The 23,563-nt window shown below is 54.7% G+C and overlaps 1 protein-coding gene across 4 annotated transcripts; it reads left to right on the plus strand.

Moving 5' to 3' along the window:
• The first annotated feature begins 191 nt into the window (after positions 1-191).
• On the plus strand, positions 192-23,399 carry SETD1A (SET domain containing 1A, histone lysine methyltransferase). Of its 4 annotated transcripts, none has more exons than XM_068523892.1 (19): positions 192-1,111; positions 1,689-1,853; positions 2,069-2,164; positions 3,933-4,203; positions 5,514-5,635; positions 5,868-6,097; positions 6,382-7,231; positions 7,380-8,165; positions 8,688-8,864; positions 8,999-9,086; positions 9,799-9,956; positions 10,113-10,200; positions 12,310-12,651; positions 18,665-19,702; positions 20,125-20,297; positions 20,390-20,500; positions 20,698-20,817; positions 22,362-22,499; positions 22,583-23,399. In XM_068523892.1, the coding sequence occupies exons 2-19, from the start codon at positions 1,704-1,706 to the stop codon at positions 22,754-22,756; spliced, it is 5,112 nt and encodes a 1,703-aa protein (XP_068379993.1). In that variant the 5' UTR covers positions 192-1,111; positions 1,689-1,703; the 3' UTR covers positions 22,757-23,399. The 4 variants fall into 4 exon arrangements, with proteins under 4 accessions (XP_068379993.1, XP_068379995.1, XP_068379997.1 ...); XM_068523894.1 differs by having other exon boundaries at positions 192-945; XM_068523896.1 differs by having other exon boundaries at positions 192-906.
• Positions 23,400-23,563: the final 164 nt, after the last annotated feature.

The raw sequence follows: 23,563 nt of genomic DNA on the forward strand, positions 1-23,563 counted from the left end.
AGGCCTCAGTATCCCCATCTGTCAAATGGGCATCTTAAACAGCTAGAGGCCCAAGTAGGCTAACGGGAGGAAAACGCTCCCTGCATTACGTGCGGCGCCAAACAGCCTGAGTCACCGTTGCTGGTAGTATTTTTCCACCTCCCGGGTGCCGCTCCCAGCCCACCCCGGTTTCGGAGGGTCCTACAGGAAGCGCCCCCGCGACGCCCGGCTCCACACGCTGACCACGCCCTCTGCGCGCGGCGCCTTGGCCCCGCCCACGAAGGAATTCGCAGATTCGCTAGGCCGGCTCCTCCTCAGAATTATTCGGGCCTCTCTATACTCGGCTGAAAATCCTCATCGGACTCTGTAGCCATTTCTCCCAGGTCAGAACTGAGCAGTCCTCTGAGTTGTGCTAGTAAGGAAGATCCAGGAAAAGTGGCCCACTCTGCCAACAGGGCTTGGCTAACCACGGCATTATTTTCTTGACTCCACCAAGGCGGTTAAAGGGAGGCAACAGCTGAGGCCAGGACTTGTGGCGAATCTGCAGCCTCCCAGACCTTTGGCCGCATGAGGAAGCGGCAGATTAGAAGAGCAAAGGAGCGCGCATCCTGTCTACTGATTCGCCCCGCCCGCCTGACGAATCTGCGCCTGTTCAACGCGCCACTCAAATCTCCCCAGCTCTGGCTGGCCTCCTCCCCTCCGCCCCGCCCCCTTATCCTCAGGGATTAGTCGCTGCTTTCGTCGCCGCCGATTCGTCAAGGACCCCAGGCCAGAGCAGCTGGATAGCCGTGGTGAAGCCCACTCTCCGGGGGATGCGGCCAATCTCCAGGCTCCCTGGGCCGCAACTCTTGAGGCTTACAGCGCGCTGGCCGAGGCGAAGCCGCTGTCCTCGGCCCCGTGGGTCTCCCGGCGGCGCCCGTGGCGAAAGTGCGAATGTAGAAGCTGTGCCCGCTGGGCCTCGCGCAGGTGGCGGTGGTGTTTGGTGCGCGCGCCGGGGAGGTGGTGGTGGGGGGGCGCCGCCACCGCCACCGCTGCGGGGCCGGGTCTCGCGCTGTCGCCGCCGCCGCCACCGCCTCGCGCCGCTAAGGTGCCGCGCGGGGTGGGGGGAGGGGGAGCCGCTCGCCGCTCGCGGGTGAGTGGGGCCGCGCCGCGCGTGCGCGGAGGTGGGGGGGCAGAACGCGCCGGGGCGGGAGGAGAGGGCAGCGGCGCGCGTTCCCCCACCCCCCGCCCAGATTCGGGGCCGAAGCCGGGTCTCGGGCTCGGTCTCGCGGTGTTTCCAACGCCCCGAAGAGGTGCCACCTCTTGGCCAGAGGATCGGGGCGCGGGGACGGGAGCCGGTGTGTGGGAGCGGGAGCCGGGCTTGGCCTGGGCCGCTGGCCGGTGAGGAGGCGGGAGGGGGCGGGGCCTGCCAGGGGGCGGGGGAGGGGTCTTGTGCCGAGGCCAAGTGGGGCGCGCGCTAGGGAGAGCGGGAAGGTAAGGGGGCGCGAGATGGGCCTGGGGCCTTGAGGAGAGAGTTGGGAGGTGGAGAGAGAATGGGGTGTTGCGGTGAAAGAAGGTACTTGGGAGAAAATCTGGGGGAGCCTCGGGTCATGGTGAGGTGTGGAAACTGGGGTGATGAGGGTACCTGGAGTCGGGGCTAGTCGGTGAGGGGCAGCAAGGGAGGCAGGTCTAAGTCCTGAGCCCTCTTGCGTATTCCTCTTTCCTGACAGTGTAAATGAGCAAAGATGGATCAGGAAGGTGGGGGAGATGGGCAGAAGGCCCCGAGCTTCCAGTGGAGGAACTACAAGCTCATCGTGGATCCTGCCTTGGACCCTGCCCTGCGCAGGCCTTCTCAAAAGGTGTACCGATACGATGGAATCCACTTCAGTGTCAACGTGAGTGCCCCAGGCTTTTCCTTACCATCTAGGGAACTCAAGCCCCGTTCTCTGTTACCTCTGTTCAGCACCTAGAACTCCCATACCCATAGCCTGCCTTCTTTAAAGTGGGCAGCCAGCACCCAGCTCTTTTGCATATGGGTCTTCAAATGGGCTCTAGAGCTCAACACTGATTTCACCTTGAGCTGTCTTTCTGTTTCTGCTTTTCTTCCTAGGACTCAAAGTATATACCAGTGGAAGACCTCCAAGACCCCCGTTGCCACGTCAGGTCCAAAAACAGAGACTTTTCCCTCCCAGTCCCTAAGTTTAAGGTACGTGTCTGCTAGTCCCCTGGTGTGGTGGCCCTTGGAGGGTGTGGAGGATCCATCCTGGTAGTCCAGTCTAAGTGTAGTGTAATAAAAGGGGGTTTTCCAATGAAAGCATCACCGCCAGATCTAGTAATCTCTGAGGCTGTGAGACTGAGTTGTTCTGGACAGGGGATGTGTTTATTTTCTAGAAAGATACAGGTGAGGTGTCTCGAGCAAGGGTGTTAACTTTCTGAAGGATGAAGACAGGTCTAGCTGCTACACCTATCACTGTGTACTTGTAGACAGCGCATAGCAAAACAGTGCCCTGTGTGTCGCTGCAGTTTCTCAGTTAAGGGGAGTGACAACACCAGGGACTCCACCCCTGGAGTCCTCTGTTCCTCGCCCCTTCTCCGTCTCGTTTCCTCAGAGGATTCCCATGTCCCTGTCCAGGCAGGAGACTCATCAGGCCTTGGAGCACTGGTCCTAGGAAACTGGTGGTTCTTAGTCTCCTTCGCTAATTCTTTATTATTATTCCTTTTTAAATAAGTCACTTGTGGGATTCTCTCATCCCACTTTTTTCCCTTTGTGCACTTGTCCTGGACAATCTCTTTCCCACCCACAACTTTGACTATTACTGAAATGTTGATGACTTCCAAATCTCTGATCCCAGCCAAGATCAGTCTCTTGAACCCCAGACTTATACGCTTGGTGGAGGGACAGCTCCATCTGGAGGCCCCACAGAAACCTCAAGCTCAAGGGATGTAAAACAATGATCTTCACCCCCTTAGTCCTGCTCTTTTTTCTACTCTCCTTTTACTGATGAATGGCAACACTATCTACTCAGCTGCACAAGCTAGAAACCTGGGAGTCATCTTATGATTCTTCTGTCCTTAATGTGTCACCAAGTCGTGCTGACTCTTTTTTCTGAACACGTCTCTTTTTACCTTAATTTTTCTATTTCTGTTGCCACTCCTTTAATACAGACTCGTATTCATTTCCCCTGGTTTCCTCGTCTCCGTTCTCTTCTCCATTTTATTGCTGTTATTTGTCTCTGGTTTTACTGTTCTTTTATTTTACTTTTGCTGCCAAGTCCACGTTTTTTGTGCATTGGTGTGTAGGATTATTCATCTGGCCAAGCCTCATCTCCTGCCTCGATACTGCATGCCTGTGTTCCGTCCTACCACACACTTTGCAGTTTCTAGGCAATGCCATGTTATTTTATAGTTCTCTGCCCCGCAGGTCCTGTCATTTTGGTGAACTCCGGTTTATCCGAAAAGCCCAGTTTGAATGGCACCATCTTTATGAATTCTTTCCTGCCTCCACTCTGAACAAAGGTTTCCTTCTCTGGGCTCCCAAACACCCTGTCTCCACCTTTGCTGACACTTGTTTTGTCACGTTGCGATTGTGTGTGTCTGTGTTGTCTACTTTTCTGAATAGGAATCTCTTTTTTTCACATCTTTGTATTCCTAGTGGCCAGTCCTTGGTAATGACTTAGTAAGAGCTGAACTGGTGAATTATTTCTATATAACTAGTTATTTCCATGGAGGTTTAGTTTTCAGTTTGTGCGTTTCTTTTCCTGGTTCTTGTCATTATTCTGTGGTGAGAAGAATTCAGGGAAGAGATGGGTCAAGACTGATGTATCCCTTGTTGGGACCCCCTTCCCCGTTCCCTTGCCTCGTAGTTTCCCAGTTTTATCTCTCTTGGCCTCATGGATCTCGCTAAAATTTCCCAAAGGGCAAAGGAGCAGTGGTCAGTGTTTAGATGCTGGACTTAACTACTGTCCTTTCCACAGCTGGATGAATTCTATATCGGACAGATCCCACTGAAAGAAGTGACTTTCGCAAGACTGAATGACAACGTGCGGGAGACCTTCCTGAAGGACATGTGCCGAAAGTATGGCGAGGTGGAAGAGGTAGAGATCCTTCTTCACCCCCGTACTCGCAAGCACCTGGGCCTAGCCCGTGTGCTCTTCACCAGCACTCGGGGAGCCAAGGAAACAGTCAAAAACCTCCACCTTACCTCCGTCATGGGCAACATCATCCATGCCCAGCTCGACATCAAAGGTGAGTTCTCCGTCGCCTGCTGCCCACGGTTGGGCTCTGGCAGAGATGGTACACGCAAATGCCTATTGGGGCCAGGCAGGTGATCAGGTTCATGATTTCTCATCTGAAACCTTTCGGCCAGGTGTGTTTCTGACATCAGAATTTTACAGAGAGTTTATGGTACAGATATGGGTTTTGTTTTGTTTTGTTCTTTTAAGGTTTATTTATTTATTTGCTTACTTATTTATTCATTTTGGCTACTGCCGGGTCTTAGTTACAGCACGTGGGATCTTCCTTGCAGCATGCGGGATCTTTAGTTGCGGCATGGCGGGCTCTTAGTTGCAGCATGCGGGATCTAGTTCCCTGACCACGGATCGAACCCGGGCCCCCTGCACTGGGAGCGTGGAGTCTTAACCACTGGACCACCAAAGAAGTCCCCAGATACGGTTTTTTGTGTATTGTCTTTGGCAGGGTTGGGGCAGCACCCTTTAGTCTAATGTATGACTGTATTTGCAAGAAAATGTATGAAGGGTCACACTAGGTAGGATGAATAAGAACTATAGTAAATAGCCTGATGTCAGGTTTTGACACCAGATTCTAAAAACACGAGGTTTTGCAATTTTGGATTGAGAATTAGGGACCTGTATAGGTGAGTGAAGCAGTCTGGGCTTCTGTGCTAAGGAGCAGTAGGGAGGGGTGGGGACTGTGGCGTACTGTCTAGTGGCATCGGAAGGAGGCAGCTGTTAGTTGGCATTAGCCAGTTTGTAGGTGGGAATGAGGACTAACATAGATAGTTTTTCCTAAAGCCAGAAATCTAGGTTCTTGTGTGAAATCTCCTGGGTTTTAAATATTGCATTCCTCCCTTGCCCTTGCCAATAGTTTAAGTGATTGTGTAGGGCAAATAAAACACAATGGTGGGCTGCGTTTAGCCTTCAGGCTGCCATTTTGCAACTTTAGTTTATAGGATGAAGAGGATGGTGGGATGTAGCATCAGACGACTGGGTTTGAATTCTAGTTTTACCACTTTGTGCAGGTTAGTTTTCTTTAAGCCTATAAAATAAAATAGGGGTACGGATGCTTCTCTCTCCTGGTGATCGTCCAACATAGTAACGCATGTTAGAAGTATTTTTGTAAACTGTGAAATGTCTCCCAATACATTATCTGTAGTAGTTATTAGGTAGAGATGAGGTAGAAGGACTGAAAGCCCCAAACCCAAGACTCCAAGACATCTTAGGACACTTGAGGCCCGAGAAAGAAGTGTGGGGACACAAAATCAGAAAGGAGTTGTTTCCTCCATCTGACTCTGTTGGTTCCCATTTTCCTCCCTCCAGGACAACAACGAATGAAGTACTATGAACTGATAGTCAATGGCTCCTACACCCCTCAGACAGTGCCCACTGGGGGCAAGGCCCTGAGTGAGAAGTTCCAAGGCTCTGGTGCAGCCACTGAGACGGTGAGAAGCTTGTGGTTGCTTTAGCCCTAGCCACATGGGCCCGGTGCTCAGATGCCAGAAGCAGCCTTTGGGAGGTTCTGGACTTCATTGTTAAGTATAGGAAGAGCCAAGGAAAAGAGGCCTAGCTTTTTTCAAAAAGCAGGGAATTGGGGTTCTTGGTTTGGTGAAGGGCATATTGTCAAATGGTGCTTGATCTCTTTTCCTTTTTCCCTGCTCCACTCTCTCCCTCCAGACTGAATCCCGCCGCCGCTCCTCCTCCGAGACAGCTGCCTTCCCAGCAGGCACTGCTGTGGTGGGCACTCCTGGCAATGGCACCCCCTGCTCCCAGGACACGAGCTACTCCAGCAGCCGACAAGACACCCCATCTTCCTTCGGCCAGTTCACCCCTCAGTCCTCCCAAGGAACCCCCTACACGTCTCGGGGCAGCACCCCCTACTCTCAGGATTCTGCCTACTCCAGCAGGTACAGCGGAAACACCCTCTGGGACCCCCAGATTCTGGGAGCTGCCACTGGGAAGAAGAAACCTAGAGTCTCTAAGAGGGAGTTGGGAGTAATTTGCCTTAGTTTCTCTGGATCCAGCCAACAAATCCCTGTCCTCAGGGAATTTACTCTCTAGCTAGGAACCCAGTAGCGTGTAGATCTTCCTTTGGGGGCAGCATAGAGGGGTTTTGGGTACTGACAGCAGGGCATTGGGGTTGGGGCATGCGGAGCTGAACCCAGCTAACCCCTCTGCACGTTTTCTCCAGCACCACTTCAGCCTCCTTCAAGCCCCGGCGGTCAGAGAACAGCTACCAAGATTCCTTCTCCCGCCGCCATTTCTCTGCGTCTTCAGCCCCCACGACCACCTCTGCAGCCGTCTCCGCCACCACTGCAGCCACCGCCGCACCCTCCTCTTCTTCCTCCTCGTTGGCCTCGTCCTCTTCATCGTCCTCTTCTTCCTCATCCTCTCATTTTCGTGGTTCTGACTCAAACTACCCAGCATATTATGAAAGCTGGAATCGCTACCAACGCCATGCTTCCTACCCACCCCGCCGGGCAACCCGGGAGGAGCCCCCTGGGGCACCTTTTGCCGAAAATACAGCTGAGCGCTTCCCACCTTCCTACACCTCCTACTTGCCCCCTGAGCCCAACCGGCCTGCTGACCAGGACTACCGGCCTCCTGCCTCAGAAGCTCCACCCCCAGAGCCTCCAGAACCTGGTGGAGGCGGGGGTGGTGGGGGGCCCAGCCCTGAGAGGGAAGAAGCTCGGACCTCCCCCCGCCCAGCCTCACCTGCCCGTTCCGGCTCTCCGGCCCCAGAGACCACCAATGAGAGTGTGCCCTTCGCTCAGCACAGCAGCCTGGATTCCCGCATTGAGATGTTGTTGAAGGAGCAGCGTTCCAAGTTTTCTTTCCTGGCTTCTGACACCGAGGAAGAGGAAGAGAACAGTACCACGGGCCCTGGGGCTAGGGACACAGGGAGCGAGGTTCCTTCTGGGTCAGGTCATGGGCCCTGCACACCCCCTCCAGCCCCGGCGAATTTTGAGGATGTGGCACCTACAGGGAGTGGGGAACCAGGAGCTACCCGGGAGTCACCCAAAGCCAACGGACAGAACCAGGTGAGGTTGGGCTCAGCCAGGGGAAGTCCCTGGGATCCAGGAGGCAGGGTTGGGAGAAGGAAGGGAACTAGGCAAGAGAACAGAGATTTGAGGAAAAGCCCAAGGAACAGGCAGTAGCTTTCTGTGACCGTCCTCTGCACCCCTACAGGCTTCTCCATGCTCTTCTGGAGAGGACATGGAAATCTCCGACGATGACAGGGGCGGCTCACCCCCTCCGGCCCCAACACCCCCCCAGCAACCTCCGCCCCCTCCCCCTCCTCCTCCTCCTCCCCCTCCGTACCTGGCTTCCCTTCCGCTTGCTTACCCTCCCCACCAGCCTGCCTATCTCCTCCCACCCCGACCTGATGGGCCACCGCCCCCCGAGTATCCCCCACCTCCTCCGCCACCCCCCCACATCTATGACTTTGTGAACTCCTTAGAGCTCATGGATCGACTTGGGGCTCAGTGGGGAGGGATGCCCATGTCCTTCCAGATGCAGACCCAGATGTTAACCCGGCTCCACCAACTGCGGCAGGGCAAAGGATTGACCGCTGCCTCAGCTGGTCCCCCTGGTGGGGCTTTTGCGGAGGCCTTCCTCCCATTCCCACCCCCACAAGAGGCAGCCTATGGCCTACCATATGCTCTGTACACGCAAGGGCAAGAAGGCCGAGGGGCATACTCCCGGGAGGCCTACCAGCTGCCTTTGCCCATGGCAGCCGAGCCCCTGCCCTCCTCCTCAGTCTCAGGAGAAGAGGCCAGGCTGCCTCCCAGGGAGGACGCAGAGCTGGCAGAGGGCAAGGCCCTGCCATCAGCAGGCACCGTGGGCCGTGTGCTGGCCACCCTAGTCCAAGAGATGAAGAGCATCATGCAGCGAGACCTCAACCGCAAGATGGTGGAGAATGTGGCCTTTGGAGCCTTTGACCAGTGGTGGGAGAGCAAGGAAGAGAAGGCCAAGGTGAGGGCCAGTGCCTGGGACTGGGGAGACCTGGGGCTCCACTGGAGGGAATAGACCTCCAGCTTCTTCAGGCTACACAGCTCAGAATAGAGAAGAGAGGTGATTGGGGCAAGTGGAGAGAGAGACTGTGGGCACTCGGTGGCACACACAGCTGGGCCCAGGGGAGTTGCGGGGCACACAGAACAGTAGAAGAAGCAGGAGTCTGAGAGTCAGAAGAGCTTTGTCTTGGTTCCACTGCTTCCTTGTGGTGGACGAAGCCCTTAAATCTCTCTGGGCATCAATCTGCAGGGTCTCCATTTGTAGCGTGGGAATAATAGTAGCAGCTTCATAAGATTGATGGACTGAATGAGTGGACTTTCGAGAAAATGCCTGTACAGGGGCTGGTGCGAGGGAGGTGTGGCATAGATGTGTGTCAGATGGAGAAGTGAGTAGATGCATTTCTGTATTCCTGGGGCCTGGGAGTGGTTCTGAGGCAGGAGGGAGCGCCTGGGTTCTGGAGCTCGGTCCCCCTACTGCCTGCAGCCATTCCAGAATGCAGCTAAACAGCAAGCCAAGGAGGAGGATAAAGAGAAGACAAAGCTCAAAGAGCCAGGCCTGCTGTCGCTGGTAGACTGGGCCAAGAGTGGGGGCACCACCGGTATCGAAGCCTTCGCCTTTGGGTCAGGACTGCGAGGAGCCCTGCGGCTGCCTTCTTTCAAGGTACCCAGAATTGTGATCTTGCCTAGTTGCGTGGGGAGAGGGGTTGAAGGGGGGCTTCCCTTCCTTGAAGTGAGGGTGGTTGGGAACCATGAGTGTTTGGGTTTTAAAGGGCACCATCTCTTTTCATCTCCCAGGTAAAGCGAAAAGAGCCTTCGGAAATTTCAGAGGCCAGTGAGGAAAAGAGGCCCCGGCCTTCTACTCCAGCCGAGGAAGATGAAGATGGTGAGTGGGAGGTCAGGTGAAGCAGAAAGGAGGAAAGCAGCTGCTTCTATTCTGATAGGAAAGCAGGAGGCAGGGGTGAAGGGGTGAAGGTGTCTTGAGGGCAAGGAGCCAAGTGAAGAATTGCAACAGGTTATAGTAAAGCAGTTCTTTGAGATGTGAGAAGCTTCAGGTAGGGTTATCCCTGGATTTTAGCTGTGGTTTTTATTTCTGGTATGTTGACGTAAGTTTTCTGTGTTGCACTTTTTCCCCATAAGAGAGGAATAATCGCGAGGTTAAAAGAGGTTATCTACCCAAGGTTACCATCTAATGCTTAAGCGCTCTTAACACCCTTCCTACCAGTTTGTCTAAGTCTGAGCTATAGGTTGACAGCTTCCGTGGCGGGAAACTTCCTTACTGAGTCTGATCCGCTTCCCTGGAGACCCATTGGCCTTAGTACTATTTTCTTGGGCCAGACGTAACAAAACCGCCTCACTCTTCCACCCATCGCAGAAAAAGATGAAAGATAAAATGGGTGCAATGTGTTTAAAACTGTAAAATGTGAAGTAAAATGTGCAGTTTTTATGTTTCTCTGCTGAGCTTCACCTTCTTGTCTGTAAAATGAGGTGTGTGTTGTGGGACCCTGAGAAAGATCAGTGATGGTGTGTGCAGAGCTCCTTTCCCAGGGTAGGGCTACTACTGCTGATGGTAAACTGCACTACTCATCTGGGCCTAGACGCTGAGCGAGAGAAGGAGGTTGGAGAGCCAGGACGTCCGGGGACCAAGCCCCCAAAACGAGATGAAGAGCGAAGCAAGACCCAGGGCAAGCACCGCAAGTCCTTTGCTCTGGACAGCGAGGGGGAGGAGGCATCCCAGGAGTCCTCGTCAGAGAAGGTGAGGAGCTGAGGCACCTGGTCCCTGCCAAGAGCCTACGTCCTGAGTTCCTGCCGCCGTAGCCAGCTTCTCTCTGGGCTGGAGCCCTGGTAGCTGTGCTTCCTGGAGGACCAGTTGTCCTTCTTCTATTAATTCCCCTTTGTCCCTTTCCTTAAGGATGAGGAGGACGAGGAGGAAGATGAGGACGATGAAGAGCGTGAAGAAGCCATGGATGCTGCGAAGAAGGAGACAGAGGCATCAGACGGTAAGCACGCACAGAGTACCGTCAAATTCTGGGGAAGGAGGGACCAGCCACCTGTCCAGCCCTTTCTGAGCCCACGTAACCTGCCTGCTGGATTGATTGGCCATCTTTGCCTTCCCCCCAAACAACTGCCTTTTAGCCCCATCCTTTGGAACCCTTGGCCCACTGTAAACAATACCCAGAACACTCCCTCCTGCTTACCTCTGAACCATGCTCTCCCCTGAAGACAACCCAGTACAGCCCATTTATTTTCCCAAGATAAGGGGGCTGCATTCTCCTGCTGCCCCACTGTGCCTTTCCCCCTTTGGGCACTGCTCTTCCGTTAAGGCCCGGCCACCGAGCTGTGCCTCCTTCTTCCCCTCGCTGCAGCTGCTGGCACCAGACACACCTCTGTTCTTCAGTTGAACACCTGTCTGTTCCTCCACATTTATTGAGGCTTGAGTACACGGTTCAGTCTCTCTTTTATTCCTTTGCTCAGAATTAGATATCGAGCCCGTCCCGTGTGCCAGACACCGTTCTAGGTATTAGGGACATATCAACGACCAAGACACATGTGGTCCCTGCCTTTTTGGAGCTTACGATCGGTCAAGGTGGGGAGGCGGGGACTTGACATACTAGTGGACAAATAGTAGCACCTCAGGTAGAGATACTTGCTTTGAAGAAGATGAACTAGGGTAACGGGGTAGGGAGTGACAGGGTCAGGGAACAGGGGAAAGGTGGACTGTTTTACATCTGATGGTGAAGGGATGCCTCCGAGAGGTGCCATTTCAGCAGAGGCCAGAATCATGAGAACGGTGATCTGAGAGCCTCTCTCTCAGGAAGGCAGAGGGCGAGGTCATCTGCTAAGAGTGAGGGGTGCAGACCCCTACACATCCACTTGGTCACCAATTCCTGTCCGTTTTACCGCTTCAGTGTTTCTTGAATTTGTCACCTCCCTTGTTCCTGCTCTCCTGTCTTTCTCACTCAGAGTTTGCAGCAGTTTTTTTTCTTTGTTTAATTAATTAATTAATTAATTTTTGTCTGTGTTGGGTCTTCGTTGCTGCGCACGGGCTTTCTCTAGTTGTGGCGAGCGGGCTATCCTGTGGTGGCTTCCCTTGTTGCGGAGCACGGGCTCTAGGTGTGCGGGCTTCAGTAGTTGTGGCACGTGGGCTCCAGTAGTTGTGGCTTGCGGGCTGTAGAGCGCAGGCTTAGTAGTTGTGGCGCACAGGCTTAGTTGCTCCACAGCATGTGGGATCTTCCCGGACCAGGGCTCGAACCCGTGTCCCCTGCATTGGCAGGCGGATTCTCAACCACTGCACCACCTGGGAAGCCTTCTGCAGCAGTTTTGACTGTTTTCCCCATTTCTGTTTCCATCCCTCTCATTTCAATCCATTTTCCAGCCTGCTGATGGAATCTTTCCTAAAATGCACACCTGACCCTGTTACTCTCCCCCATTAAGTCTCTTCCTGGCTCCCTGTCTTCCACAGGTGACTTCTCAGCCTGATGCCTTAGGCCATTTGTGATCTAGCTCCTGCTTATCTGTTCAGCTTCATCTTGCCATTCTCCAGACCCCTATTTGATTATGTTCCTCCAAGACTGTGAAATTCTTAATTTCTTAGAGCCCTTCCAATGTATTACCACTCCCAGAGGCATAGACCATATAACATTTTCTAAGCTTATTTTACCCTGGAATCCTTTTTCAGAGTCTGTTGTCCAGGCAGTGTCTATAAGACCCACTTTGGGAGAAGCTTTGGTGGTTAGGGCAAGGCTGCTTGCCAGTCTCCAGGGGCACCATCTTCTCTTACCTTTGACGTCCCCACTCAGCCCCCGTGTCTGCTGGGTGGACTCCTTGTCCTTCTTGACTTCAGCATCTCCTTCACAGGGATGCCTTCCCTGACTCGATCAACCAGGCAGAATCCAGGGCTTCCCTTTGCCTGCTCCACTAGCCCTTCATACTGAAGTTTATCACACTGTGGACAGATTGGGTGCTTCTCCAACTCCTTGAGGGTAGGAATCCCCAGCACCTAGCATGGAGCGTAACATATCCCTAGTAGTGAGCCAGTGAATGAACCCACGGCTTGACCAAGCGAGGGGTCTTCTCACCTCGCCTGATTACCCCTTCTGGATTTCCAGGCGAGGACGACGAAAGCGATTCGTCCTCCAAATGTTCTCTGTATGCTGACTCAGATGGTGAGAATGATAGCGCATCGGACTCGGAGAGCAGCAGCTCATCCAGCTCTGCATCTTCTTCATCTTCTTCATCTTCTTCCTCATCGTCCTCCTCATCATCTGAGTCCTCCTCTGAAGAAGAAGAGGAAGAGGAGCAGCCAGCAACCATACCCTCAGCATCATCGCCCCCCAGAGATGTCCCCGTGCCCCTGTCAGCACCTGCGGAGGAGCCTGAGCCAGAAAGGGTTGCAGACTCCCCAGTCACACCTCTCCCTGAACAGGAGAAGTCTCCAGCAAGACCTGCAGGTAGGTGGTGTGGAACTGTTGTTGTAGTCTTTGTGTATGTGTGTGTCTGTCTTCATGGGAACAGTGTGGTTGACGTTTATTAATTGTATACGAGTGTGTGACTTTGTTGGAAAACATACAAAATTGGATGGAAGTCACTATCTCCTGTCACTCCTCCCTTGGAGACATTTATGGCCTAACACACTCAAATTGGACTGCCATGTACAGTTTTCAGAGTTAGACCAGGGTGTTTGGCTACTAAAGTAAAACAGAATGATCTTTTCCCAAATAAGTAAAAGAGAGAACCCCCAACTTAGTAAATTTCTCCTACCAGTTTTTCTTAAGCCTCTTCCTTAATGTGTAGTATATGCCTGATTAAATGGTCAAATTGGATAGATAATAACTATTAACAACATAAACTCAGAACATAATTCTGTCTTTGCTTTCCTTTGCGGATTTGTACATTCAGTTGTTATTTTATATCACACGTGTAATGTGTCTTGCTGAGTGAACTGTTCCTTCAGGCAATAGATACTTACTTATTGAATCCTTACAGTGGGTGCAAGGGATGTGATGGTATGCACAGTAGGCACTGTTTTCACTGTCATGAAGCTTACGGTCTATAGGGAGAGACAGTTTAATCTCTACTTAAGATAATACTTAAGAAAATCTGTGACTACAAACTGTAAGAGCCATGAAAGAAAAGTACAGGGTACTCTGAGAACCTGGGCATATCTGTGAGGAAGTCTTCTCTGCTGAAGCACCATTAGGCTGAAATCAAGCCAAAGCAGGCAGGAGGGTGTGATTAGCATGTGCAAAGGCCCCAAGGCAGAGTAAATGGCATGTTGGAAGACAAAAAAGAAAGCTAATCTTCTGGAGAGCTGAGAGTGAGGGGGAGCTGGGGTGGCCTAAACTGGAGAGGTGAGCGAGGGCTGGATCATGCAAAATGAGTAGGCCACACTAGGAATTTGGGCTTTATCTTGAGGGCAGTGGAATGCCATCAGAGGACTGACGTGGTTGTATTTGTGTTTTGAAAAGATGCAGTGCAGAGAAAACTTGGAGAGGGGCCAGAGTTCGTGCAGGGAGATTAAGAGGCTATTGCAGGAAGTAAGGCAAGCAATGGTGGTAACTTGGAGTAGGTTGCTCTTATGGTGGAATTAACTCAGTTTTCAAGTTATGCTTCAGAGATGCATGTGGCCTTCCAGAGATCTCTCTCGAACATTATTGAGAATCCATGGTCTGAGATAGGCAGTGAGCACAGGAAGACCTCCTAGCACTGAGGCGCTCTGTTCTGGCCCAGAACCCATGAGAGAAGGAGCTGAGGTTCTGATTAATCCTAAGACGCCTCTCAGTCTCTCCGAAGTCCGTCGGTGGCAGAAGAGCCGATGGAATCGTACGTAGGTCAGGGGGCAGCAATATCAGTACTCTTTCATTTTCAGAGTAGGAAGAAAAAGTGGGATGTGATCAGATTTGCATTTCAGAAAGATCATTCTCACAGGAGGGGGAGGGATTTGGAAGAGGTGAGGAGGGAGGTGGGGCAGCTCATGAGACAGTTTGAAAGGATGCAGGTAAGCGAAGGGCCTGAACCAAAGCCAGGGTGGTTACAGTGAGGTGCAGGGAGTGGAAGTGGGGATGAGGGTTTCAGAGAAATTTAGAACCACTTGGTTAAACTACTTACCAGGAAAGGAAACTCGAGAACCAGAACTAGGAAGAAGGCTGATGCATTTAATTGGGGTTAAGTTTCATGTCCCTCTGCGACCTCCAAGTAGAAACAGTCAGTGGGCTGTTGGATCAATAGATCTGAAGCTATACACCTGAAACTACCGCAACATTGTTAATCAACTATATTCCAATATAAAAAGTTTAAAAAAAAAAAAAAGATCTGAAGCTCTAGAAAACAGTAGGCTGGAAATGCGATAGGTATTTGAAAGTATGGGTGTGAATACACTTGTGTATACCTTGGAAAGATGTATGGAATGAGAGAAGGGGGCCAGAGACTTAATTGTCTTACAAGAGATAGGGGGGCAGAGTGGAGCCAGAGGAGGCTGAAAAGGAGTGATCAGAGAGGTGGGAAGGAAACCAGTGAGCTCGGGTTTTCAAAAGGAGGGAGTGGCCTATATTGGAAGGCCACAAAAGGAAAAGCGTCTGTTGGATTTGTCAGTTAGGAGGTCACTGGTGACCTTATCAATTTCAGTAGCATGGCTCAAGTTAGGGGGTGTTAAGGAGTGAGGGCAGGTGATAGATAACCAGTCTTTTGGAAGGGTAAGCTACTCTTGCGAAAGAAGACAGTTGAGGGGTGGTACTTGATGATATTAGTTAATGTTAATTGAGTAGATCCCATGTGCCAGGCCTAGCACGTTGCAAATTTCACTTTCTCATTTACTCCTCACAACATCTCTGCTACTCCCATTTTACAGGTGAGGAATTTGAGGCTTAGTGAGTTGTTCAAGGTTACCCAACTGGAATTGGAGAGACAGCAAGAAAAGGCAGGGTTGGTGGAGGGTTAGCTTTTCCGAGTACATGAGACTGAAGGGACGAGGGAGCTGGTGGATGGACCAGGAGAGAGAGGAGCACTTGCTGGAGCAGCACACCTGGGGGGGATGGACGCTCTAGGTCGGATGCAGATCTCTCCGTAAATGGGGAAGCAGGGAGTTGTGGCGTTTCAGCCGAAGGCCTCCTTTTCCTCTCTTCAGTAGGAAGGCAGGACATTTCTGAGCATGAGGGGGCATGAGTGGAGTAGAAGCCTGGAGTATGAGGAGGGTGGGGAGTGAGGATGAAAGCCAGCAACTCAGAAGCCCTGCTGAGGCCGGGGGTTGGGGTGAAGGAGGAGAGAAGGCAGGTGGTTCGGTGGATTCTGGGTTAGGGGTCTACAGGGTGGAAGTGGTGGAAGGCTGCGGAAAGTAGCATGAAAGGAGAGGGCAAAGCAAGGGCCGCTGTGGTCTGTGCACGACAAAGAATGAAGTTAATTTAGGGGCAGGGTGATGGGCTAGAGGGCGGGGCAATAGAGGATGGAAAATTGAACAGGTGCAGTGGGGTGAACTGAAAGGACCTGGGGAACTGTGGTCAGAGGGTAGGGGTCAGAGTGTCACCGTCCAACGTGGAGGGGGGTGACAAGGTCGGGTGTGTGACTGGTGGAGGGTAGCTGAGGATGAGTGAATGTGAGAATCTGGCAAACAGGTGGGCTTTCAGAGTCCCTTAGGTAGATGGCAGAGGTGGGAGAGGAGAGGAAAATTAAGGCCGGTCCCTTGGCTTTTAGAGAATGGTAGGGAAAACCGAGCTACCAAGGACACAACTGGATAGAGGCCTGTGTGGCCCGATGGCAGGAGCCTAGGAGAGGGCTTGTCTGGTGGATCCCAGGGACAGGGGCCTGGACACCTTTAGGACTTGCTTTTCTTCTGTCTTCCCCTCTGATTCATCGCGCTGTCCTGCAAATGGTCTTCCTCTGCTTCTCCATTCCATCAGAGGATGTCTGCCCCCACAGACAGACTCCCTCCTGTCTTTCTTTTTTTTTAAGATTTATTTTTATTTATTTATTTATTTAGGCTGCACTGGGTCTTAGTTGCGGCACGTGGGATCTTCATTGCGGCATGCGGGATCTTTTACTTGTGGCATGTGGTCTTCTTAGTTGTGGCATGAGGGCTTCTTAGTTGCAGCATGTGGACTCTTAGTTGCGGCATGTGTGTGGGATCTAGTTCCCCGACCAGGGTTTGAACCTGGGCCCCCTGCACTGGGAGTGTGGAGTCTTACCCACTGGACCACCAGGGAAGTCCCACCCCCTCCTATCTTAGAACCTTATCCTCAGGGAAGTTTCTGGTTGGGCTGGCTTGGGTCGTTTAGCCATCAGTTAATGATGGCCGGGGGCAGGGAGGGAGTGGGGTAGGTCATGCCGTAGAAACAGTGGCTTCTGGGAGTTGTGTAGACTGGGCAGGTAACCTGAAAGTTGCCTCCCTAAATGATGAAAGGACCTGCCAGCTTTCCTTCAGGACGGGGATCAAAAGGGAAATCTGTGGGAAGAAGCTGAGTCGGGGGTGGCGGGGTGGAATTTGTTCTCAAGGGCCAGGCTTCCAGAGGGCCCAGTGGGCTAGGTTGGGAGGATGGATCAGAGGAGAGGCCCGCCCCAAAGCGCTGGAGAGGAGAGGATGTGAGAGGACTCGTAGGACCTGGGGGACCGGGGACCAGCACCTGGGGCCTCACTAGCTTCAGAGCGTGGGTTACTCCTCGCTGAGAGCCCAGGGGTGTCCAGACCCTCGGGAGACAGGAGGCTGAGGGCGTGTCGGTTGAGGCAGTGGATACATGTTGATCACTGCCTGCTTGCTCAGGCCAGGCCTGGTGCTGGCTGCCCTTTAGCTCTGTGGGTGGTAGGGCCAGACCTGTAGCCGCTGAGTCCTAGGCTAGGAGGTCCAGAGCAGTGCGGGGCAGTAGGTAAGACCCCAAACTCAACCCAGGCTGCCCTGGGATGCAGGTCTTGTTCTGTCACTTGCTAGCTGGGTGACTTTGGGCAGGTTATCAGCCTCTCTCTGCCTTGACTTTCGTATCTGTAAGAAGGCATTAATATAGTACTCATCTCATAGGGTCATTGTGAGAATTAAATGAGTACTTACTGTATGCGAAAGACTTGGATTGGTGCTTGGCACAAAATTCTAGCTATTAATCTGCTGCAGCCAATTTGAAGATGGCAGTTGAGAACCACCAGCCTTCTGGTTCTGAGAGGAAGATGTTACCAATGTCTGAGGAAACTGGGGAAGTCTTTACAAAGGTGGTGTCATTGAGCTGGGTCCAAAAGCTGCGTGTGGGCTTTCTGAATGGGCGAAAGGAGAGAGGCATTCCGAACAAAGGGAACCATGTGAACAAAGGGAACCATGTGAGCAAAGGGCCGGGGGCCTGAAAGGCCATGCCTGCTTGACTGGCTAAAATCTAGGATGAGAGGGCAAGTCTGTGGACCGGTCATGGGGATGGGTCAGGTCTGCAGGACAGGGTTGGACCCTGGGGAAAGGGCTATGCATGCCTTGAGCAATGTTCAGACCCCAGCACTCAGCAGCAGGCTTGGGGGTGTCCGCAGAGGGAGGATGTGCTCCCTGTCCCTGTTAGCTGGGGAGAGACAGCACCGCCTGCTCCTCATCCTTGGGACCTCAGCTTCACCCTCAGCTTCTTTTTTTTTAATTTATTTATTTTTGGCTGCATGGGGTCTTCTTTGCTGCGCACGGGCTTTCTCTAGTTGCGGCGAGCAGAGGCTACTCTTCGTTGCGGTGCGTGGGCTTCTCATTGTGGTGGCTTCTCTTGTTGCAGAGCACGTGCTCTAGGTGCACAGGCTTCAGTAGTTGCGGCACGCTGGCTCAGTAGTTGTGGCTCGCGGGCTCTAGGGTGCAGGCTCAGTCTTTGTGGCACACGGGCTTAGTTGCTCCGCGGCATGTGGGATCTTGCTGGACCAGGGATTGAACCCATGACCCCTGCATTGGCAGGCGGATTCTTATCCACTGCGCCACCAGGGAAGCCCCACCCTCAGCTTCTTGAGGGGAGACTTCCTGACCCCTTTCTCACTTGGGCAGGTCCACAGTGCAATTTTATAAAATAGTTTAATAAAAAGATTGTTTCTTACATTGTATCTTTTTCACCTCACTGAACAAAGAATATTGTTTGTAGTCAAAATAATGGATGCTTTAATTCAGATCTGGACAACTGCATCCTGGTTATAAAATGCAGCTGAGAGAAAGTCGTCTGATCTCTGTGTCTAGTTTTTGGATGTGGTTCTGTCACCGCCGGTCTTGGTAAAAAGACTAGAGTCCAAGTGTTTGTTTCCTTTGAGCCCCTACCCCCGCCCTTCAGAGATCGGGCTGCACATGTGTTTCATGTGATTGTCTCCGTCACACCAGAAGTTCTGTGAGGGCAGGAGTGTCTGTGGGGAGCTGAGGAGTGAGGGCAGCTGGGGTGTGGACTCCCCAGGGAGGCTGGCCGGGTTCTTGCCGGTAGCGAATCTGTGATGACGGTCGGCCGAGAAGCTGACCCTCTCCCTTTCCCTGTGTGCTTCCCTCCCCAGGTTCCACGGAGGAGCCGCCCCCCAGTGGGCCCCAGCCAACCCCAGAGCCACCGGCTGGGCCCCCGGCCCCCGCCCCCCGCCCCGACGAGCGCCCCTCCTCTCCCATCCCCCTCCTGCCCCCACCCAAGAAACGCCGGAAAACCGTCTCCTTCTCTGCGGTGGAGGAGGTACCGGCCCCAGAGCCTCCCCCCGCTGCCCCACCGCAGGTCAAGTCTCCCGGCCCCGCCTCCCGCAAAGCCCCCCGGGCCGTGGAGCGGACCATTCGCAACCTGCCCCTGGACCACGCGTCTCTGGTCAAGAGTTGGCCCGAGGAGGTGTCCCGAGGAGGCCGGAGCCGGGCTGGAGGCCGATGCCGCTCCACCGAGGAAGAGGAGGCTGAGCCAGCGACAGAAGTGGACCTGGCCGTGCTGGCCGACCTGGCTCTGACCCCAGCCCGACGCGGGCTGCCCGCCCTGCCCACTGGCGACGACTCAGAGGCCACAGAGACATTGGACGAGGCGGACCGCCCGGGCCCCCTGCTCAGCCACATCCTCCTGGAGCACAACTACGCCCTGGCCGTCAAGCCGCCGCCCTCCACGCCGGCCCCTCGGCCTCTGGAGCCAGTTCCTGCCCCTGCGGCCCTCTTCAGCTCCCCGGCAGACGAGGTCCTGGAGGCCCCTGAGGTGGTGGTGGCTGAGGCGGAGGAGCCAAAGCAGCAGCAGCAGCGGCAGGAGGATGGGGAGGAGGAGGAGGAGGAGGAGGAGTCGGAGTCGTCGGAGAGCAGCAGCAGCAGCAGCAGCGACGGCGAGGGCGCCACCCGGCGGCGCAGCCTCCGCTCCCACACGCGGCGCCGGCGGCCGCCGCCTCCCCCCCCGCCCCCGCCGCCCCCCACCTTCGAGCCCCGCAGCGAGTTTGAGCAGATGACCATCCTGTATGACATTTGGAACTCGGGCCTGGACTTGGAGGACATGGGCTTCCTGCGGCTCACGTACGAGCGGCTGCTGCAGCAGACTAGTGGGGCTGATTGGCTTAACGACACCCACTGGGTCCATCACACCAATATCCTGAGCCCCGGAGGCTGGCCTTCTCAGGACAGGGAGGCAGGCCCGGGGTGGCGGGGGGGGGGGGGCTTCCCTGCGGTCGCTCAGCCAGGCACTGTCCTCCTGAGATCGTTCCTAGGGTCTGCATTGGCCTCCTTCCCTGTCCAGTTCTCTGCCACGTTCAGCTTGGGTATTTATTTCTCCCCTGGCTACCAAGCCACCATTGCTGTCTGTTTCGTGCCTCTTTTCTGCCTCCCAGAGATTTTGTGGCAGGAAAGGTGGGGTCTAAGATTTATTTCTCTCCATCTTTCTGTCCTCACACTGAGTATGCTCAGGACCTCCAGCTAAGGTCTCCTTGGGCTGGGACTGCGGGGGAGAGAGGAGCGGAGCCCCAGGGATCTGGCTGGTGAGGACCCCGTTCTCTTCCTTAACACCCCGCACTCACCAACCTGAGCACTCCGAAACGCAAGCGGCGGCCCCAGGATGGGCCCCGCGAGCACCAGACAGGCTCGGCCCGCAGCGAAGGCTACTACCCCATCAGCAAGAAGGAGAAGGACAGGTACTTGGACGTGTGCCCCGTCTCGGCCCGGCAGCTGGAAGGAGCGGACACTCAGGTGAGGCTCTGCCCTGGTACCTGCCCACTGGCGGCATCTTCTTCCTGTTAGTTATCCTGTCACTTACCTCCTCCCTGGCCTGCACCTCACAGGGGACTAACCGTGTGCTTTCGGAGCGGCGTTCTGAGCAGCGGCGGCTCCTGAGCGCCATCGGCACCTCTGCCATCATGGACAGCGACCTGCTGAAGTTAAACCAGCTCAAGGTGAGGAGTGGGGACTGAGGAGGGAAGGGGCGCCACTGGAAGACAGCGTCGTGGAGCCCCCCCCCCCCGCCCCCCGCCAGGGGTGGGCCGGCAGCGAGTGGCCAGAACACCCTCCTGCCCCGGAGGTCTGAGGAGAGGCAAGCAGCAGCTAGGTTGATGGGGACGTCCAGCAGCACAGTCTGCCTTCTGCCCTCTAGTTTCGGAAGAAGAAGCTCCGATTCGGCCGGAGCCGGATCCATGAGTGGGGGCTCTTTGCCATGGAACCCATCGCAGCTGACGAGATGGTCATCGAATACGTGGGTCAGAACATCCGCCAGGTGAGGCCCCACGCCCAGCCCCTGACCTGACGGCAGCCTGGGCTGCCAACACGAGAACCACCTGGCCCTCGGGGTCCCTCCTGGCTCTGAGACTTAGCCAGTGAAACCTGCTTTTCTTTTTTTTCCCTTCCTTCCTTCAACAACTGGAAATGGGTACTAGTAAACTAGATGTTGATGATCCAGCAAGAAACATAAGGATGGTGTTGGGTTGATACGAAAGGGGGTGTTCAGGGAGGCAGGGGAGGTGGGAGCACAGTGATGTTTAAACCAGGGGCTGAAGGACGCTGAGCAACTCCCAGGCCCGGGTGAGGGGAAGGGTGCTCTCCACTGTAGGACAGCACATGCAGAGGCCTGGAGGCAGGATGGTCTTAGGGCAAGGAGGTCAGTATGGCCACTTGGAAAAACTAGGGCCAGTGGCAGCAGCGTGAGGCTGGAGGGGGCCGGTGGAGGCCGGACGCCGCAGAGCTTGGGAGCTACGTTAATGAGTTTGGACCGATGGTGAGAGGAGAAAAGTTGCTGCGAAGCGTTAAGCAGGAGAGGACTTTGGAGGTTAGTAAGCTCCATCTGACTGCAGCATGCAGAGAGAACTGGAGGCTGAGACGGCGGGGTGGGGCTGTTGCAGAGATCCCGGCTGAAGGCTTGGGCTAGGCAGTGGGTCCAAGGTAGCAGGAGTCTGTGGGTCCAAGGTAGCTGGCAGGACCAGGCAACGAGTTGGTTCTGGGGAACGAGGGCGAGGGCCGAGGCGAGATGGTTTCTTGGTGCTGCTTTAGCAGCTGGGAGTAGGTAGGGCTGCCAGTGAGATAGGGAGCGAGGAGGAGCGGATGTGTGGTCAAGATGAGCTCCTGTCAGCACATGTGAAGTTGCAGTGACCGGGGGACATCTACCGGGTGTCGCCCAGCAGTTCCACTGAGGTGGATTTGGCTGGAGATGGAAGTTTGGGAGGAGTTCCCCCAACTTAGCTGGCAGTTGAAGCCCTGGAAGAGAGTGAGTTCACCCAAGGGGAGTGTGCAGAGGGTTTATCGTCCTGTTTTCTGGGAAATGAGGTACTCCTTCTCACCCAAGAATGTGGGCCCTGGCGTGGACAGCAGCAGCCGTGGGTGCGTGTTTCGGAGAGAGGGTCCTGGGAGAAGGGATGAGTAGGATTCAGTCCATGAAACGGCCACTGTCATCTCAGGAACCGACCCAGTCCCCAGGAGTCTGGGGGCTCTCCCGTGGGCCAGGCAGACACTCCAGGAGGAGACAGTGACTGCTTCTCCTGCCCAGTGGCCAGTGCAGACTTCCCTGGGGTCCTGTGGGTGACCTTGTCATAACGGCAGCCAAAGGTATTGGGAGGTGGGGGTCCTGGAAGCAAAGTCAGGAGTCAGCGCCTTGGGGTAGCGGGTGCCAGAGGGAGAGCTGTGGATCCAGGACAGGCCAGTGCGGCTCCCGGGGTGGCAGCTGGGAGACTGTCTGGACCCCCCATCACAGGGGCCAGTGGGGTCAGGCCTAGCCCGGCAGGAAGCTGAGGGGAAGCCCCCTGATCATCGCACCCTGTCCTCTATTAGATGGTGGCCGACATGCGGGAGAAGCGCTACGTGCAAGAGGGCATTGGCAGCAGCTACCTGTTCCGGGTGGACCACGACACCATCATCGACGCCACCAAGTGTGGCAACCTGGCGAGGTTCATCAACCACTGCTGCACGGTGCGCAGGGGGCCGGGTGGGGGGGAGCGGACGGGGCAGGAGCCGAGGGGGCGGCCGTGACTCACGCTGCTCTCTTCCTATAGCCCAACTGCTATGCCAAGGTGATCACCATCGAGTCCCAGAAGAAGATCGTGATCTACTCCAAGCAGCCCATCGGCGTGGATGAGGAGATCACCTATGACTACAAGTTCCCGCTGGAGGACAACAAGATCCCGTGTCTATGCGGCACCGAGAGCTGCCGCGGCTCCCTCAACTGAGGTGGGGCAGGACTGGTGCCCTCACCCCTATTTATTCCCCTTGGTGCCCTGAGCTCCCAGCCCACCCAGCCTTAGTGGGCTCAGCAGGGCCCACATGCCCCATCTCCAAATGTGGGGTTGGGGGGCCCCGAGCCTCGCGAGGGAGCCTCAGTCCCTTGAAGCAACGTCCGCTTCCCTTCTTGCCCCTGCCCACCCACCCCGATTTTTTTTCTTTGCGGAGAAGAAGCTGTAAATGTTTTGTAGCTGCCAGCAGCTGTTTCCTGTGGAAACCTGGGGTGCCGGCCTGTACAGATCCTGTTCTTCGGGGGGCTGCATAGCCCCCTTGCTTTGTGTTAATGGGGACTTCCCCTCTGTGCCCTGCGTGCACCCCTCCCCAGTTTAGGGGTCTCTAGGGGCAGTGGCCATGTTCTCCCCCTGGGGGGGGGACCCTGCGCCCCCAGTCCTGGGGACTCTGTGCCTGGAACCCTGCCTCGTCTTCTGTTCCTGCCAGACCCTGTGGGTCACCCTCCCACCCTGGTGTCTGGAAGCTCCGGCTTTGCCAGGCCAGGATGGTGGGGGGCGGGCCCTTCCTGTTGGGCTGGACTGTACATATGTTAATAGCGCGAACCCAACGCCACATTTTTATAATTGTGATTAAACTTTATTGTACAAAAGTGCTTTGTCAGTATCTTTGGGGAAGAGCAGGGTGGGATGGGGGTTGAGGACAGAGGGTGGGGCAGGTGAAGACAGGGAAATAGGTGGCCTGAAGTTTGGGGTGGCTAGAGGGGCTTTCAGGCAAGATCCCAGACCTGCAGACTCAGCCACCAT

The sequence above is a fragment of the Eschrichtius robustus genome, chromosome 16, assembly GCF_028021215.1.
Source record: "Eschrichtius robustus isolate mEscRob2 chromosome 16, mEscRob2.pri, whole genome shotgun sequence".
Taxonomy (NCBI): Eukaryota; Metazoa; Chordata; class Mammalia; order Artiodactyla; family Eschrichtiidae; genus Eschrichtius; species Eschrichtius robustus.